The sequence below is a fragment of the Pagrus pagrus genome, assembly GCF_965226575.1.
Source record: "Pagrus pagrus genome assembly, chromosome: 16".
Lineage (NCBI taxonomy): Eukaryota > Metazoa > Chordata > Actinopteri > Spariformes > Sparidae > Pagrus > Pagrus pagrus.
The window spans coordinates 5,833,943-5,854,296 of NC_140200.1; the positions used below are offsets into that span (position 1 = coordinate 5,833,943).

The window sequence follows — 20,354 nt, forward strand, 5'->3', positions numbered from 1 at the left end:
ACGACAGAAACATTACTGGAAACAGATGATGGATTAAATAATAATATATCAAAATAGACTGAGTGTAAAGAAGGTAAAACAGAGGTGAGATAGTGGAGGTGTGTGTGTCCCACAAAGACAAATAGGTTTTCCTCCTAAAACATATGCAGACATCTCATCACAGCCAACTTTTGGCACCGTATCCCACAATGTGATTGCTGCATCATTAAGAACAATGGCTACAAGAAAAAGGGAAACTGGGACCATACAAGCTCATCATTATGTCGAATCTGAATTCATTTTGCGAGCAAACTCGCAAACCGCAGACGATGAATATGTGAACACTGTCCCTGAGAATTTTTCTTCTTCTAATTCATGACCGACTGCCAAACGGAGGAATTAAAACGTGGGAGGAATGAGGAACATTGTTTGCCCTTTCTCTGTGAATTTTTCAGAATGCGAGCAGAAACTGCAGGATGCTTTGTCTGGAGGACGAGTCACTGACGAGAAAGACGAAGGCAGAAGTGTGGAATTAGTTTCATTTACTTTATTTGAAATCTCACTTTTGCACTGATTACACAAATTAGATTCTTCAAAGCAGTAATCGACTGATTTAACCCATGAAGTTCAGTTTACTCAATAACATCTGTCGAGGAGGGGTTAAAAATAACCTTGATGACAGGGCCTTAAAATAATACTGATATTTTTAGGGTATATCGCGACACGCAATATACATCTCGATGTTGTGAAATCTCTTCAAAAGCACAGGTTTTAGAGAAATAATCATCAATAGTTTGGATATAATGTCTAAGTGGATAAATGCAAGTATAAGTCTGCTGAGTTCAGAAAACGTCATGGCTTTTGGTTTAGTTGTTTCCCGCTTTATTTTGGTAGATTAATCCTCATGTGGCATGTTTTACTTTCCACTTCCTGTCTTTGTGTTTTTCCTGCCTTTTTTGGTTGCACTATTAGTTTCACCTGGCTCCTCTTACTGTTCCCTCCCTTGTGTATTTGAGTTTGTGTCTTTCCCTCTCTCTTTGTCAGTTCGTCTGTTTGCCCACGTCAGTCCTGCGTTCTCTGTTCTTGGGTCCTGTTTTGCTCCACGTGTTCTCTCTGTGTTCCTGCCTGTGAACCCAGCGCTTCACTGGTTTGTACTTTATTTAGTTTTTGTATGTTTGCTTCATTAGGTCTCAGATGTACCTCTGCCTGCTTCTTCGGTATTTGCTGTCTGCCTGTATTAGAGCTGGCTTTATGTTCCTTTACCTGCCTGGCTTGGAGTTTTTGCATTTAACTTTACAGAAAATTAAGTTACTTTACTGTAATGCAGCTTTTAAAACAAGGAAAAGACTACGCTTTTATCATATCACGATATCCAAAATCTAAGTCATGTCTGTGTATTCTGCAGAGGTGGCAGAAGTACACACATTCTTTACTCAAGCAGAAGTACAGATACACGTGTAAAAAAAAAAAAAAAGAAAAGTAGAAGTATTCAACTGATTCAACTTCTTTACTCAAGTAAAGTAAGAAAGTACAGCCTCTGAAATGTACTGAAGTAAAAAAATAAATACTCAAGTATAGTACAGATACTTGAAAAATCTATGTAAGTACAGTAACAAAGTATTCATACTTCGGTACCTCCCACCTCTGGTGTTCTGTGACCGGTGTTTCACCCCATCACTGCCTCATCAGTACACATTTACAGCCTGAGGACAGGAGCCACAGTAAATGCAGACTTGTGCCTAAATCGACAAATGCATCAGACTGGAATGAAATCAAAGAAAAAAAAGCAGCACAAAGACGGTCAAAATACTTTTTTCCTTCACTCGAACTCTCAAAACCCTTCGAAGGAGCAAGATTTCAGCATTGTTGAAAAAACTCATGTTCCCCATGACAGGGAGTCTGAGCCAAGACTCAGTGGTACACATTACATCCCTCCGAGGGGTCTCTCCCCTGGCACACTTTAATGGCCAACTTGGCCATTACAGCCAACTCACTGTTTCCACAGATGTCCCAATGGCTTGGCACATGGGCATCCATGCACATGCACACACACGCTGCTCTGGCACAACGCACTTTTTGAGGCGACAGCATTTATATAAGCCACAGAATGGCCTCGTGCCCGACTTTGGTGAGTTTGCATGTGTCTGTCGGCATGGCAACATGTATGTTTTGCATGGTATGTTGACTGGACAAGTGGGTTAAACGTGGCTTCACGCCAGAAGTCCAGCCTGATATGTTTATTACACATCAGCATGGCACAGGAGGAAGTCAGGGAACGAGCGGTGAGGAATATCAGGGGTCCACCTGTCTTCAAACCACCAAAACTACCTCACTGCATGAGCCAGAAGAAATATTTCAGTAGCTTCATCTTAAAGTGAGCTTGCAAGGAGCCGATATCAACTTCCTCTCCAGTAGATTATTTATTTCAGCCACAATACAGAACAGAGTTGATCTCCTGTTGTGGTTATTGAGTTTCAGTATAGAATAACAGAAATCTTAAAGAATATGAGTTGGAGTTAAGGGAACGGGGCATGCCAGATTTCACGGATGATGGGAGGAACCAAAGTGGATTTTCTGCACCATGCTCTTGCACTCAGGGGGTTACTAAAAGAGCCTCCATACCTTTGGCAACCACTGAGTCCAGATGGTGGGAATCTGGAGCACTGGGCGGGAGGAACAGAGCGATGGCGGGAGAGAGAGAGAGAGGAAAGGAGGGATGGAGGATGAAAGGGAAGGAAGGGGAGTGGAGGTGGGAAGAGGGAGCAATAGGCAGGCAAACCTCAGCCCTGTTGAGAAAAACAAATGGCTGGAGGGGACTATGTGCTTCTGTCTCTGTGCTCTACCTGCTTCACCAGGGAGGACTGATTTATAACACAAACACGCAGGAGGGGGTGTCCATCTCTTTCTCCAGGCAAACTGGAGAGAGGGAGGGCGATAGAGAGACATTTGAACTGAGAAAGATGAAGAACGAGGGCAAGCAAACATGGTCAAAGCGAGAGGGAAAGAGCAAGCGAGGAGATAGAAAAATCAAGTGCAGAAAGGTAGGCTTAGAGGACAGCAATAGATGGTGAGAAACAGGCGGTATCAAAGAGGAGAGCAACCTAAGTGGCAGAGGATCAAAGTGACAAATGCTCCTCCTGTGACCCTGCAGCTCCTGTCTCTAATGGGAGGTCTGGGAGATTGAAACCTTGGCCTGAGTTCCTGCGGTCACTCAGCGCCGCCAAACTAATTCGGTCCTGTCATAACAACCAACTAGGAGATGGACACTTGCAGCTCTTGATGGAAAAAAGGCAATCTCTAAAATAAAGCAGCAAGGGCCAAGTGTGTATTATCTGAAAGAACAGGTTTACTACAGGAGACAGAGAAAAAGCCACCATGATTGACTGTTTCATTTAGAGGATCTCAGATTTTTTTTTTCTTTCACTCTTCTTTTAAATTAATTATCCATCATCCATTGCCTGCAAGACAGTGACAGAGATGGTTAAATGTATGAGGAGGCAATTTTAGCTGTCCAAAAAAATCCTCAGTGAAGACTCTAATTACAAACTGGAGTGCATACTGAATAAGTTGATGTAGACATGCAGAAGTGTGGCAGCAAAATGGCTGCCATAAAACACCGCATCAACACCACCAATATGTGCAGGATATTGAAATATGGCGCGTGTACGGTGGGTTTCCTTAAAAAATTTGAACCGCAACTGACCAATCATAGTTAAGTAACTGCGACGATGCACGGCAGGTCTTTAAAACTTTGGATTTCTCTATGTTAAAGTGGCACACATGGGGCTCTAGCACAAGGGCCTTGTTTAGACTAAATCAGGCGTTGAAGTGAGATCGCCTGTCCTCCTGCGAAAGAAAGCCTCTGCAGAGTTGTTGCTCCTGAGCTGGGACCCAAAACTGTGCACTTAAGAGTGCAGTTGTGTCCTCCTACACCCCTACTCAGCCCTGCACTAATCGCCGCAACGCCTGATTTGGTCTGAATGAGGCCTTAGAGATATTCTTTGCATTTAAGGAATTTAGAGGGTGTCTTCTTTTCAGCCTTTCCAAAACAAAGAGGAAAAAAGAGGACGGATTAAACTGTGTTTGTCTGCTTTAACGTGAGCTGCATGAGTTAGCATATTTGGCTAACACCGCGAGCTTATTACCTAAAGCAGTTACTTGCTATTACTTCGAGACAGCGCCGACAGGAAAGTGATTAAAACATGCGAAGTGCGACAAACTATTACATTTAAATCTAATGTAGAAGCTGCCTAGGTGCTACTTTCTGAGTTGAAGCTAATGTTAGCCGCCCTGCTCTGCTCTCTATTAGATTTGAGGACATTTACAGTCCAGCAACCTCTTCCAAACTCATTATCCCAGACAGTGTGACTTTCACCAAACAACATCAGTTAGTCATCACCCTAAAAGCTTTTTCTTTGTAACATTAAAAATTAAAAAGACTGAAAATACAAACAATAAAGCATAAACCCAATCTGTCTTGTTTGTCCGAGCCAAACAGGGTTATGTTACGTCTTGAAATCAGAAGCTGCTTTTATATCAGTGAAATACTGTTCAAAACATTATCAAGACAAGAAAAAGCGCGTGTGATGTGCAAGAATAGAAGGTAAGCATAGCAAAGGGAGCCAGGGTACAGGATAATTACATGAAAAGACTTTAATGATGAGCTCTCTATACCTGTAACCTGGAAGGTGCATTTGCCTGCTCCGGCCTCATTAATGACATTGCAGGTGTACTCCCCCCAGCCGTCTCGATTCAGGCTGCGTATGGTGTACTCCGTCTCATCTCTCTGGGCATCAAAGGCTCCGGCGTGGAGTAGCCGGTTTGATAGAAGCCACTCGAATCGCAGCACACGGGAAGGGTGGGCTCGCAGCACCCTGCAGGTCATCACCACAGGCCTCCCCAGGCCCTGACGCATCTCCATGTAAACCGGCTCCACCGTCGGAGGGTCTGAGTGGGAGACAGATGGGCTCAGATGAGTTCAGCTGACATTTGATAGGGACACAGAAAGTGTGTCAAGGATGAAAGTGTGGTGGGAATATGAAGAAAAAGGTTTGGATAAAGAGGGCAAAAAGGAGAGAAAGACAGTGAGTGGGAGAAAGATACGTCAACATCTCTATAACACAGACGCTGTTCAGACGAGGGCCGTCTCGGTCAGACTAGGTTATCGCCGACCTAAAGAGATATTTACAGAGAAAGAATATCTGAAAGACAGAAAAGACAGTTAGAATACTGAGTCTAGAAGAAATAAATGAGATGAATAAATACATTTATTTAAAAATACAGACAAGGACGAGTGATGAAAATGTGAAAAAAAAAGGAAACGGCTGTGAGAATATACAAAAGCCATCCCCAGACTTGAAAAGGCAAAAACTGGAAGGGAAATAGCAGCTTTAGGAAGGACGACCAACACATATTTAAATCATGCACACAGGAGGAGAAACATTTTAGAGGAAAGCCTCATACTGTAACATGAATGGGAGCTGAGCAGGGCGAAAAAGGGTCAGATTTAAGCATATTGTAAATAAGCTTTAAACAATCAGCCCCGCAGAGTCGATATGCCACAGCAATGACTGAAAAATGACGAGTGAAAACAATAGTGGGGAGAGAGGAGATCAATTTTGCAGAGAAACTAGAACAATGTTCTGAACGAAATCAGTCACGCTTGGCGGAAAATTGGTAACAGGATGATGAAGTGCACCTCAAGCTTTCAAAATGGAAAATTAATAACTTATTTGAGTATCTGACAGGCTTCACCTCCTCCCACACAGACAACCTGGCGGTGAATTATTTAGCCGAGTCGTCTCGGAGTGAAGCGAGGGGCTGAATATGACCTCGGCACGAGCCGGACCCTCCCTCTGCAGTGTGTGATTTTATATTTCTGCCTACTTTAAATGTGGGTGCGATCAGAAGAGGCGTGTGTCGGACAGAATGTTTGCAAATGCTCCTGCGTGAAAGCACTGAAATGTTTATGAATAATTTCCACATCTTAAGCATCTATGCTCTTGACATGCTCATACAGATGCTTGACAAAAGTCACTGGCGGGGCTTGAGAAACAACAGCGAATACTGAGGAGCAGAGACAGAATGACACACAGCCTCTTAATTGCCTGAAATTTGCATAATTCCTGACAGAGTAAGGGAGAGGCGGGTAGCTATAGCCGGGCTGGGGATGTTACTTTTTAAAATGTAATATGTTACAGATCACTGATTACCTGATTGAAACTGTAATCTGCAACATAATCTTCTACATTATTCACACACTGTAATATAATCTAATTACAGAGCCTTCCAAACTTGATAGGATATGCAATTAAATGAACAGTTTATCAAAATTTACAGCATATAATTTGATAACACTATTAACGTCATTATCTACAACCTTAATTTATAAAAGATGCTTATAAGCTAAATCTCTTCAAGGAATCTAATAAATACTCGTCTGTTTTCCAGAATATTTTGCCGTGTTTTTGGAGTACCGAACTCTGGCTTGTTTTTCTCGTTGCACGTAATTGAATTAACCTCGGCCCAGCCTGTAGAGCAGGGCAGGTCCTCCAGGCCACAGAGGCGCACTGGGAATTGGGGCTGTAAACATCAGACCGTATGCCAAAGAATGCAGCAGCATATAACAATCCAAAGTGGGATTTTACCTTTCTTGCCCTCAATGCTCATTATCACACATCGCACGCAAAAACCAGGAATTCACACAGCAGCTACTGTGATTTATGGCACACCATTAGGTCAGATAATGAAGGGCTGAAATGTGAGAAATAATAAATCGTAACACGTGAAAGGTAAACACAAATCTTTCAAGAGGTTTGGCCTGAAAAGAAGAAGAATATAGTGTGCCTCCTTCACCTGGTGCTGCTCACAAGGTGGAGAGCAAAGTGGCTTTCATCCCCTCGAAATGAAACAGCAATCAGTTCTATCCTTCAAATGAGCCTCGCCTGGGCTTTTTTCCCAAACCCAATGCCTTATCTGTGACTCCAAAAGAAGGGTCTGAATCTCTACTTATCACATTAAAATTGTAGGTTTTGTGTGTGGCGGTGAATCACAGCCCAGCTCCACAGCCTCCCTGAGTGGCACTAGACCAAATTGCAGTAAGTGCATTTCCATTGACACAGAAAGACAAATGAAGACAGGGTTTGGGTCTGCAGCAAATGAAAAAAGATACAACAAAAATCTCTTATATAACCACAACATCCTTTAAACAAGGGCATATGCCTCATCTGGCTCCTGTGCATCTCCTGTGAAACAGCTGCCCAGAGAACATGAGGAGAAAGCAGCTAAAAGGTCTTGTGCGATATTCCCTGAGCAGTGCTCTCCATGGTTAGCGTAGCAGCGAGGGCGAGGAGGGCTCGGCGTTGCTGTAAGTCACAGGCTGAGGGAAAACCCTGAGCTCCGGCGGAGATGTAATCCATCATCAGTCACCGGTGGATACCTTGACAGTAATGTGGTGAAAAACAACATTTAGGAGCACAGAGGCCTTTTCCCAACGGTCCATACAGGCCGCCAATCTACTGGGAGGTGGACAGAACAAAGACACGGGCATACATAGGGGAAATACAAGTGTTTTTTCAAGTGTGTGGAAAGCCAAAGTGAATTTGTGCGCATGCGTGCACCTGCCACTGCTTGACTGGTTTAGAATAAACTTCAGCTTGAATCAGAACGGGCTTCATTTTTCCTCCATGTGCTTCGGGTGAATGCATCAGGAGAAGGACATGTAACTCCTGTGGGCCAGCCCGCCAGAGTAGATTGTACTGTACGCTCTGTGCATATACACATCAAGTGCGTATATGTGATTCCATTCCTCCTATATGGTTGGATGTCCATTTGGTTTCTCCTTCATCATTTTTATCCTCAAGGCGACAACACGTTTTCCCTCATGGCTCACTGGATGGCAGAGGCGGCAGGAGTCTCTCAGACCTTTTTGCTTCAGTCAAAGTACAATAATTCAATAATACAACCCCAATTTTGAAAAGCATTGGGAATGCTGTTTAAAAGAAAAGCAGGAATGAAAGAATGTAATCCTTTGTGACCTATATTCAAATTAATACAGTACAAAAAAAAGAAGATATTTAATGTTCAAACTGATAAACGTAATTGTCTTTTATAAATATGCACTCAGTGTCAATTTAATGCCTGCAACGCATTTCAAAAGAGGTGCAACAGGGACATGTTTACCACTCTGTTACACCAGCTTTTCTTTACACTCGGTAAAGTTTTGAAAGTGGAATTCTTTTCAATTGCTGGCTTGATATATGACTTCAGGTGCTCAGCAGTGTGTGGTCTCTGTTTTCATATTTTGCACTTCGTAAAAGCTTGTTGAAAGACAGAACTGGACCTCAGGCGAGTCAGTCTAGCACCTGCACTCTTTTACTACGAAGCCATGCTGTTGTCACACTTGCAGAAAGTGGCTTGGCATGGCCTCACTGTAATAAGCACGGATGTCCCTGGAAAAAAAAAAAAATCGGCGTCTGGATGGCAGCATATGTTGTACCCTTCAGCAGCAATGGTGCCTTCGCACTCTCACAGATGTGCAAGTAACCAATGCCATGGGCACTAACACACCTCTATACTATCACAGATGCTGGCTTTTGAACTTTGTGCTGGTAACAGTCTGGTTGGTCCTTTTCCTCTTTAGCTCCAAGGACATGATGTCCATAGTTTCCAAAGACAATGTGAAATATGGACTCATCAAAGCGCAAGACATTTTTCCACTTAGCGTCAGCCTGTCTGAGATAAGCTCGGTACCGGAAAAATTGGCCGGATGTTGATTATATTACCGATTTGTAATGCGGTGCAGGCTGTGAGAGTTCGAAGGTCACTGGCACTCCATGGTGGTTTTTGATCAGCGCACAGATTTCTCCGGATCCTCTTAATCTTCGGATGATTTTATGGATTGTAGATAGTGAAATCCCTAAATTTTGCAGTCAATGCAGTTGAGCATTGCGAAACGTTCTTAAACTGTTGGACCATTTGCCCACACGTTTAGTGGTGAATCTTGCTCCATCCTTGCTTGTGAACGACTGAGCCTTTCCAGAATGCCCCTTTACTACCCGATCATGATACTCTCACCTGAGCGACAGTTGTTTTTTGAGCAGTCCGCAACTTTGCCAGTCTATTGTTGCTGACCCTGTCTCACCTTTTATGAAATGTGTTGCTGGCTGTCAGAATCAGCATATGTTTACACAAATCCATTAGGTTGATGAGGTAAAACATTAAATACATTGTCTCTGGACTTTTTTCAGTTGAGTATACATCAAAAAGGATTAGCAAATTATCACACATAAGCTCACATAAGCGTAAATAAAATGTGCTGTGGAAACAGATGTTACACTGAATTAATTTTGTAGCTTTCTCTGCGATGAGGATAAAAAAAAAAAACCCAGGCTACTGTTTAAGAATTCACAGTACACATGACTGTTGCCCAACGTGGGAGTAGGTCACGAGGTAAATGTGGGTGTTCATGAGAGGATTGAAGCGAAAGAAATTCTGATACATAAATTTCTATAAAGTTTCTAGACGTCAATGTTTGCTCCGACTCACAATATGTGATGCTTTACCTCTCTTGGCCTCATACATTTAATTAAATAAAATCATTTCAGAAGTTTAAAAGGTAATTAACTCTGCTCACTGCTAGAAAGTCATAGACATTTAAAGATATGTAAAGAGTGACATGCCAAACAAGCTGAGAACCACTGAGTTAATGTTTTACAGTGAATTATGTTCTATATCATGCATATGTGGAGTTTAAAGCTTAATATTTCCCTCTGAAATGTACCAGAGGAGAATTATAAAGAAGCATAAAATGGAAATCCTTTCAAATACCTCAATATTACACATGTTTGAGTAAACATTCTTAGTTCCTTCCCACCACTGCTGGACCCTTTATTGTCTGTTGACACATGTTGGATTAACATGTGACAAGGCAGCGCTCCATTCAGAAAATCTGTCACGTTTTTCACACAACAGCCTTGAGCAGCTGCACGTGGGAGTATAAAAGAAAAAAAAAAAAAAAGGCCTTGTTTTAGGATGGAAGCAAAAGCATTCTTGTGGGAGAAATAACCTTTGTAGCATAACATGCTCCAATATCAAGTCTTGATAGAGGAACTAACATTCATTAGGAAGTCAAACAGATATATACAGAATATGAAATGATAACCCTGATTCAACTGATTTATAATGAGTCCCTGTGTTGAATAATGTAGGGAATCGCTGCTCCGCATCAGCGCGCCCTCCTTCCCTCACGCTGCAGCCGCTGCAATCAAACAATGAACTTAAGCACCGTCTGCATTACCATATTGTTATTAAAACTTGAAGATAATTTATGAACTTAAACATACAATTAATGATAATCGATGGAGGCTCATCAGTGCAAGGAGTGGCCTGGTGATCCGATAAAAGGTTTAGCTCCGTCATTGACCGAGTTGTGAATTATTCTGTCTGAGCCGTGTGCAGGCTCGTGTTTACAACCTACACATTCGCTGACCTTTTTCTGGTGTGGATTTGATACGGCTGATCAATTCAATATTGTTCCATGAAAAAAAAAAGCGGTTATTAAAATTTCAGCCCCAAATGCGGTGTGTGAGCCCCGCTGTAATGCGAAAGATTAATTTGCTGGCGTTAGGCTAATGTGAAGCGCTCTAATATGATTCACATTAGAGTGGGCCTCGGGGGCCAGCATTGCAGACCTTCTTGATGCAGAGAGGAAAATTAATTAAAAACAATAATCGTGTAATTCTTCCCATTACTTTGGCCCAGACGGTAGCTCTTTATCCTGGTGTGTCTTTTTGATGTACGTCAGATAGCGAGTCGCTCGCTCACGGGGACAATCGCACGGTTGCATCAGGCAGGTGTCATGGACGATGTGCGGAGGAACAGAAGGGAAGCCTGGATGAAAGATTCCCGTGCATCTGGGCTCAAGTAGAGCTTGATAACTCTCACTTTGACAGACAGTGGTATCTAGGACAGGAGACCACTCTATACCTCCTTCTTCCTTCTATTTCTCTCTCTTTCTTCGCTCCCTCTCTCAAGCCCCTGGATCATGCCAAGTCAGTTTGACTAAGAACATTAGGGTGTCACAGCTTGGGATTTGGCGTATGCAATTCTATTAGAGCAACGACTCTAAAGGCAGACGTCTTCCATTCCCTCTACCTCTCCTCCCGGCGTTGCCTCTGCCAGCCAACAGATGCAGGTTTTTACATATCAAAGCTGTTGACTTGCCAGAGTCGTTCCTTCACGCCTCTAATGCTCTTTGCTTCAGAGGACTGTACCTCGGTCCCTTGATCAAGTTACTAAACGCGGCTTTGCACATGGCTCACCACCAAAGGCGGGTGGCTCACGCTGGGACCTGGAAATGCAGGCGAGAAAAAGCATCTCAGAGGGATTGGCTTGTGCTTACACACCATGAGACAGGCCAAGAGAAAGAGGGGCGGGGGCATACCGACGCTCGCACTGAGCAAACAACAAAAGCGGGGTCGGATTGTGTTAATAAAGTAAATTCTCGAGCCGAGAAAAAAGACGGGCAAAGGTCTGCGTGTTTGGCGAAGGCACCGGAGTCAACAGTGTGCATTGATGTGTACACATGGTGGACACATTTTCCCAATATACTCAAATTGAGTCTAAGCAGACTAACAACTCAAGTACGGATTTGTTTGTGCTTTTTAAAACTCGGGCTTTGATGCCAACTATGAATAAGTAACTAGAGTCTGACGAGGAACAGAACTGGCTCTGAAGTGAGTACATGGCAGAATGATTGATTTATCAACACCAAAGCCCTAAAAACTCTATTCATTATGTGCTCCGCTTTGAAGATGGCGAACAGATGAAAGTGCTGTACGACATCGAGATCTGTGGTGCGAGAGAGGTGCTTTATTAAAATAATACTACATGATGAGAAATAATTACATTCTCGGAATACTTGCGCTGAAAGGAAGAGACTTATCGGGAGTGAACTGACGCGCTCCACTCGGTGGCTTGTACCGCGTTTGTCATCCAGTGATGCAACTGCATGCCAGAGCCGATCTATCTGAGAAAAGGAATAGATTTAATGGCATGAGTCTTTCACCTGAGGCCTTGGAGTCTCAGTCGCGTTGCCCTTTTGCCTCCTGAGGCATGTCTTCTCCATCTGAGTGTCACTAACAACAATCACTTGCTGTAAGTTACCCCTGTCCACTGTTACTGAGACGGGGAGGGTGGGGGTGGTTGTGTGTGTGTGTGTGTGTGGGGTGATAAAAGATGACCAAAGAGAGAAATCTTGCCCATAAACGGGCCATTAAAACATTGTGGACATTCATGGGAGTTATGCTGCATAGGTTTTGGAATTTTTTAGTGTTCGTTGTACATTCAGCCGATAGCTAAGGCCACCTGGATTTATAGTCTGAAGGTCTTTTTCCCTCTCTCCTCCGTTATATCAGACAACAGAGCAATTTCTGATTCTATATACGAGACAGTTTTACATTTCTTTCACCTGTCCTTATTCTTATTCCTTCTCTGTCTTCTCATCTTCGCGATAACACTTCATTAAATTTGACTGAGGGGGCCTTGGTATGAGACATCTTGACTTCCCTCCTCCTCTACACATTACTCCTCTACTTTACCCCAGAGCCAGTGAATACATGTCTGCAGCTCATTTATGAACAACGTGGTAACAGATACTCTGTGGCTGTATTTCACTGTTAACAATTTCTTTACTACAGCAAACTGTCTTATCTGTATTTCATGAATAATGCACATCAACAGAGGGAAAATTGTAAAAAAATTCCCTCCACTTTGGTGCAGACTAGGGAGAAGAAATGAAAAAATTGATCATATGCGTTTTGACTATATCATTTTGTCTTTTAACTTCACTTCTGCACCAGATGTACCAGATGTGTCACGTTGTTTACATTGTTATCTGCTGCTTGTGATCACCTGGTACCAACACTTTATGGATTATCAGATGTAACATACAGCACGAATGACTGACAGATCAGGAAGGTCTTCTACAACAATCTGACAAACAATTCGTCTCATTATGTTCATTACATTATAACACCGAGTTCAGTTTTCATGACGTGCTTATTATTATGTAACAAGCTAATTATTCCAAAAGGAATTATCAATTAAATATATATTATATTACATAAGTGGGTGAAAAGATGTGTTTTATGGCGATGTATGTTGTTGTTTTAGCTAACTTCCTGTCTATGTGGCAGTTAGCAATCCCCGCCATCCTCTCTACGTCACCACATGAACGTGGAGAGCTAATCTCCAGACATAGCAGCAAACGGGAGGATTCTCCTCTTTATGGAGTTCTCTCTTGATTGGATAAAGTGGGCAGGGACACCAGAACATTTCTTATCTCTTTTACTGCACGATCAGGGTGATAATAGACATGGGTTACTGACCAAACACGCTATAAGAGTGATTACTGTTGGAATATAGAGCTGTTTTTTCACCAGTCAAACAGCTACTGCAACCACACAGGAGGAAGGATATAAAATATTGTTTTTATCGTTGTGCTGCGGTCATGTATGTGCTGCAAGTGCATGTAAATGAATATTTAGATAAATAACCGACTGTGACAAAGTCAGAATAATTAAATATTCAATAATAGTGTCAACTGTCAAATAAATACAGGCTTTTTTGTGCATCGCAGAGAATTTCACGCTTCACAGATGCGAGTTACTGTCGCAAAATTGATTCACTGCCTATAGGCAGAGAAAAGAGCCATAAGTGAGACACTTTGGTTACATGCCTCGCAGGCATTGGCACACCAGCCTGTGCTCGGGCTCGAACATGACATGGCTGCATGCAGTGGACGTTTTTCCATAATGTGTTAATCTACTATGTATGTTTGTGTTTCGTGCCCAACATCATAGAGTAATTACATATTATAAATGACATATATGTTTTTGAATGTCTTGAATAGTTTTACTGTATGTACTTGAGGTGTGAACGTTGTTTCATGTACACTGTCTCTTTTAAAAAATATAGCATTGAATAACTGACCCCAAAAAGACCTTTTATTCTGGGCAGACGCCGAATAAATGTATAATCTGTTTTTGTTATTTGTTGCCGATTTGCAGATGAAGCGGTAACACGTGATGTTCCTGCAAATGCAGAGGGGAAAAAAAGAAGGGTTTTTTACAATCGCTGCGTAATTGTAGCTGTTGACCAAAAAGCGACTGGACAGTTTGTACTTATTTGCTTTTTTCCTACTCTAATTGTGCTGCTCTGAGACAAAATAGTGCACAGACTACAGTGTGTGCCCCTGCTGCTTCCCAAATGGTGGGTAAGATCACTGTGACCTATTGCTGCTTGTGGCAGTAAACTGCTCTCTGCTGAGAGGGAACAGCATCATCCATTCTTCACCTTTAAAGCAACTGAGGGTGGGATGTATATGTGTGCTAATATTTCATGTGGACTACTGTACATTTGGTTGATATTTTAATGTAACTGAAACAATTCGTCTCTGTCACAACACACCCGCTTTACAAGAGGCAGTATATCCACCAAGTCTCGCTAATTAATGAAGGGCATCTTAGAGTCCAAATCCTTTTGTTTACTTTTAAGTGTCAGCATTGGTGCGTAGCAAAGCCACTAACCTTTGATACGGGCCTGTCATCGCTGCATAATCATAATCAATTCAACCAAAAAATGTAACAGTCTTCTTCAAAGCGCATCAAAACTTCATTAATTCTCTTAACACAGCACAGTGGGTAACAGCTAAGCTGAAACGTGAATGCCATAGCAAAGAGGACAAAAAAACTGGCGACAGAATCGTGTGCTAATCCTCGTCGGCAAGAACAGAACGGGGGCTGCTCTTGTGCCTCTTCAATCAAAATATTGGTCGTGGGTGTGTCAGGTTCAGCTTGAATCAAAACACTGCTGGGCTGCGGCCATAATTCTGTTTTATTGTTCACACTTTGAAAGTTGCTGGATAGCAGGTCCAATGGGGAAGACACTTAAAAAATGGCAGTCAGCATGGAGCGTGTTAATTGCCATTTGTGTCAGAGTAGTTTCAAAGTGACATACTGAGCTGCTGCACAGGTTCTTTCTAGATTAGGGTAAATTGAGATGGAAGAACGTATGGATTAACTAAGTAGGCCACAAGAAGAACAATGGGACTGTGGCTAAGAGACTCAGTTGATCCATTTCCTATAATCACTTGCCAGAGAATGGTAGCATCCTACATGGATTGCTTTCATTTCCTTCCTATCCATCTTCCGGCCCTTTTTTTCCGGCAGGGAGAAACATCCCCAGCTCTTGAATGAGTGACAACGCTTTGAATCCCTGACGTTCATTCGAAAATTTCCATTCAAATTTCCATAAATGAATACAAAATGATTACTAGTGGGAATAAATTAGCCGCTCACTAATTAGCCGTTAAGCCATCTTTGAATGTCACATCTTAAGGAGTGGAAGAGGCTTCTCAATGAGCGGCAGTGGCAGGGGGTCTTAGTCCCGGGGATATGGCACACAGTCTTTAGGTCTTCTCTGACGTGCGCGCGCGCACACACACACACACACACACACACACACACACACGAAGACAGACAGACCCTAATAAGTGTGGACATCAGTATATAGAGCTTTGTGCCTCTGTTAATATTAGTTCTGCTCAGTTCACACTCAGCAGATAAAGGCCTCCCCTTAGTGTAAGAGGTGGAGTCGGAGCTGTTTCCCTCTCAGACCTGACTGAGGGTACCAGGGGATTGGACTAATTTTACAGCCTTCAGAAGGAAATTGGATGGGCGTGGAGGAAAAGAAATGGGAGAATTTTGGTCACACTGGACCAGAACACATAAAGATTAATTACCCTGCAAATGAAGAAAGAACATCACAGAAACAATGATGCATCATACATCGATATACACATACTATATCACTGCTACAAGTTATACCACGACAGTGCAACATGTTTATATACAGAGACAAAAATACCCACAGTCTGTCTACTCACATTGTACGATCAGCTCCACCACGGCCTCCCGGGGCTTCACGTTGAAGCCATTATACTGGCTGGTCTGGCAGCGGTACGAGCCCGTCATCTCCCTGGACACATTAACAATACGCAGCACGCCGTCGTAGCTCTCCATCTGCATGCTGCCATCCGGCATTGGCGCCTCCTTATCGGCACGCGACCACAGGATGATGGGCTTGGGCTTCCCTGAAACAAGGCACTCCAGCTCCACTGTGTCACCCTCGCGGGCCACCAGAGGGGACTTGCCCCGGGGTACTGTCAGGTTGGGGGGAACTAAGAAAGAGAAAAACAGAGGAGGGACTGATATGGGGCTCTAGAAAGTCAGCAGGCGGGGTAAGAGGAAATGGTCGACTGGGGGAAGAAGTGGCGTGGAGGGTATGGGGTGAAGCGAAAGGAGCATCCAAGTTGCAATGGCAATGAAGCTGAGTCTCAGCCACATACACAGCTTGTATGGAAGGACCATGCGGACATTAGCAGCGGCAATGGCTAACAGCTGGGACTGGACAATCGGAGCATGTACTTTTAGTCAAATCATCATGGAGGGCAGCGGTAAGGAAGTTCAATGCAATCAAGCAATGGCAAACAATGAACAATGCAATGAAGAGCTGACAAGCAGATGCACTTTGTGACTATAACAGTCAAAGAAAAAGATCAACAATAGCTCTTTCCAACCAAAAGTTTCCAGGTACTGAGGAGCCACAGGAAATAAACACAGGATCGAAACCAGGAACTTAAGTCAGACAATCTTGCTGTTACCCACTGCTTCCAGTTTGGATGCTAAGCTAAGCTAACTGTCTATCTGTTCACTGAAAGTGCTTGATTCAGTTGTTACATTGATTGCTGCTCCATTTCCCTATCTCTCTCGGTCTCACGTCTTCTCTCTCTTTATCTCACTGTTTTTAGCATGGCAACCTAACTTCGTACATTCGACCATCGCCATACTGACGCTAGTGGCACCCTCTACTTGCTTACTGTACAGACGTTGTAGAAGCAATGATTTTCAAGTTTGATCTAAGCTGATATCAACATATTAATGCAGAATCTGTGGGCAAGAGACAAGATTTTTGGTATCGGAAGCGTTGGGTGCATGCAGGTAAAGAGTCGACCTGGACAGCAAAAGAGACAGAACGCATTGGCTGGAAATGTCATCTCTGAACCAACCAACTATCATGTGATGACTTAGCTTTTTATTAGCATTTGAAAAGTAACCTCTCAACTCCTCTCTCGCATTTAAAGTTGCTAATCAGACTCTATTCAATGACAATGGTACATGGAAGAGGAAATCTTGGCCCAGATATCCAGGCTACAACCCAGAGACATCAGTTGTTGCCCCCAGAGGCGTAATCATTGTCAGAAGATAACTGATGGATGCTGGGAATGTGTTGTATCAATCAGTGAAGTTCAGCACTCTAAACTCATCTTTGATATGTTCCTGGGCCATTAAAAGTACTACTGTGTTACCACCAAGGAACCTAAAAAGGAAGGACAAGTTCCTGGAAAAGTTCCTGCAGTGAAATAGTGCTAAAAGTCACTAAATAAGAAGGTATGGGAATCCACCATAAATCCTAACAATAAACAAATTCTACCTAATCTCCCTAAGCAACTATATTGCTAACAGATCTAAGACGCCATTGTCTTTGTCACCATTGCCATTACAATCATCAGCATTACAGCATTATCGTCATCATTGTCACATTCTCATCACTTCCTCACCACAATACTACTTTTCCAAGATGACTTTCACCACCCATCATTACGACATTCATAATTCTGAGCACCACCACAATCACTTGCATCATTACCATCACTCTCCACAGTGCTTTACTTCTCAGCACTCCTCCTCATGCAGCTACTCAATTTCAGCACGGCGTCATATAATTCAGAGCGTTTACAGCAGAACCCTCCCAAAGGTGATATAGCATTATTGCTGGCCGTGTTGGAAAATATGACCCTATAAATATTTTGCCTTTGTTTAACAGACATTTTAAAGCCTGGCTGAAAGTGAACAATGAATAATAAAAGAAGTGCGATGTGCCAAATTGCTGGACACGTTTGCAGGTTTCCTTGAGCGTGCCTATGTGTGTGTGTGTGCCTCTGTGTGTATTTATTTTATGTTTGGAAAGCAGGAAAACTAGCAGGTTGTATCAGGCACTCTGGTTCCCCATCAAGCATGCTGGCCAAGTAAATTTGTTTAATTAGTAAACCTGGCAAATTGCACCGGCTCCTAGAGTGCTGTGTGTGTATTTGTGTGTTCCTGTATTTTTGTGCGAGTCCAAACCATCAGCAGACTCCAAGACTATTTTGTAGCACTGCTCCCAAAAATAGTTTACAGCCAGCGAGTCGAGGAGTGAAAATCTTCTCAGCAATGACGAAACCGTGTCATGCTTCCCTGATGATTTTTCGAATCACTGTCATTCTGCCCAAACAATGCTGCAGCTGGAATGAAGTCAAGCCACATTGAAGTTTCATGGTGATGAAATCACCAGCAATCTCCAGAAAACGAAACAGAGTCCAGCTATATTTCTTTTGACCCCATTTCTGGATGAGAGGTAACAATCCCGCTGCCAGCTCAATTCTGCAACCGTCGGCTAATCTTTTTGTCCTTAAAGTGACTCGACAGGTACTAACCTGCTCAAAAACGCTGAACTATTGTGTGGAAAACTGGATGTGAATTATAGATGAGAAAAAAACAAGGAAAAGCTCGACATGCAGCCCTTGTTGTTGTGCTAAACCCAAACTCACTCATGTTTTCATTTTATAATCACCTGAAAATAAGAATTAATGCATTTTCGTTACTTTAGAATGAGCCTTTTATATCTGGAGTGAGTAGTCTGCCATGTTGCACCGCCATGTTTCTACAGCAGCCCAGAATGGACCAACCGAACACTTGCTTCCGAGAGGGCTTTTCACACTTTTTGGCACCCATTTAAGTTCTCCTAAAAGCTTGGGAGGGAAGGGTGAGGGGAGAGGTATCCAGCTGGTTGCAATCTGCAGCCTCAGTACTAAATCTTACACACTGGTCCTATAAAAATGAGAAAATACCAACTGTAAATTTACTACCACTGATGATCTGAGGTTATGCATTGAGAACATTAATTCTTAGGAAGAATAAGAGAGGGTCTAAATATTTGAAAAAGTTGAATGGGGCACTTTCACAGAATTGTCTCAGTAAACTCTTTCCCGAGAGTCTACAATCTGTTATGTTTTTTGGCAACTTGAGGAAAGCAGAAACAGAGCGTAAACACAACACAGACCAAAACATTTTAGGTTGATATGGCAACTTGTCAATGGCCTATTTACACATCCAGCAGATACGTTACAAAATGAGCATTCATTTGAAGTTGTGTTTCTGGCCATCTAGTCCAGCATTCATTCTCCTTTCAGCATTGTTTTAAAGAAATACAACCAAGCCAGAGCGTTTTTCCCCCCTAAACCAGGGTGATAATCAACCTTTCTCCAGCTCTGACAAAGAACTGTGGAGTCACTAACTAGTTGCTAACTTTGGTCTGTCTGCAGGTAGTGCGGATTAGGTTTCTCAAAGTAATTTTAAGTAAAGCTGCTTTTGCTTCTGTAAACTATGCTGATAAGAGGGAGAGTGAAACGTAACTTTGAAGTTGTGGCCTGTAAAAACCAAAGCAATGTGCTGAAAGACACTAAAACGCTGTAGTTCGGCGATAATTACTTGGTGTTACGTGTTTCAAACACACATTTGATCCACTGTTAATATGAAAATATCGATCATGGCAGCGCTAACCCAATTCTAGTCCATTTATGATATACTGTACTGATTAATAGTATTCCTGCCTTCGCAGCTATTAAGCAGTAGAGCTGCTAATTGGCAACTTCAACAGTCATCTATATCATATTGTGTAAGTACTGCATAAACATGTTGGTGTCATTAGCATTGGCTAATGAAGACTGGTCATTCACAGATAAGTCTTGGCAATGCTGTTTGGCAGCAAAAATGATCTCTGCAGAGACAATGACAGCAGACGCTCATTTCACTCTCATACAGTTACTGATTGGTATTCACACAATGTCTCCGCTGAGGCAGCCAGGTGTCAAGAGCTGACATATTTCTTTCCGCAGCATATTTTCTCCACTTTTCCGGACGTTTCCTTGGGTCCGAACATTGAAATGGTGAATTGACAGCAGCGGCATAGGAGGAGAGCAGCAGCAAGCATCCATTAGCAAGTGGAGGAGAGGTGTATTCACTGAGTTGCCATCATTACACCTGGCCTCTCCACAGCTCGGATTAGGCAATTACAGATGTCTGCCTATTGGGTTTGGCAGCACAAATAATAGCTATCGGCTGCCATTGTCTCTCTCTGCACCATCATGGAAACGCAAACAGCCATACATACACGCAGACACATATCGCTCTCCCTTGCTCACTCTGTATCTTATT

At 42.8% G+C, this 20,354-nt stretch overlaps 1 protein-coding gene across 11 annotated transcripts in view; it reads right to left on the minus strand.

The window, feature by feature from the left end:
* The window catches only part of LOC311272102 (MAM domain-containing glycosylphosphatidylinositol anchor protein 2), a 256,023-nt gene that overhangs the window by 47,552 nt on the left and 188,117 nt on the right, over positions 1-20,354 (minus strand). For 8 of the 11 annotated variants that reach the window (XM_084378258.1, XM_084378254.1, XM_084378251.1 and 5 more), the window contains 2 exons: positions 15,926-16,246; positions 4,654-4,926 (listed from right to left, as the gene is read on the minus strand). In XM_084378258.1, the coding sequence (XP_084234384.1) occupies positions 4,654-4,926; positions 15,926-16,246 (594 nt within the window). The remainder of the gene's footprint in view (positions 1-4,653; positions 4,927-15,925; positions 16,247-20,354) is intronic. The other 3 variants (XM_084378256.1, XM_084378255.1, XM_084378253.1) reach the window with 1 other exon arrangement.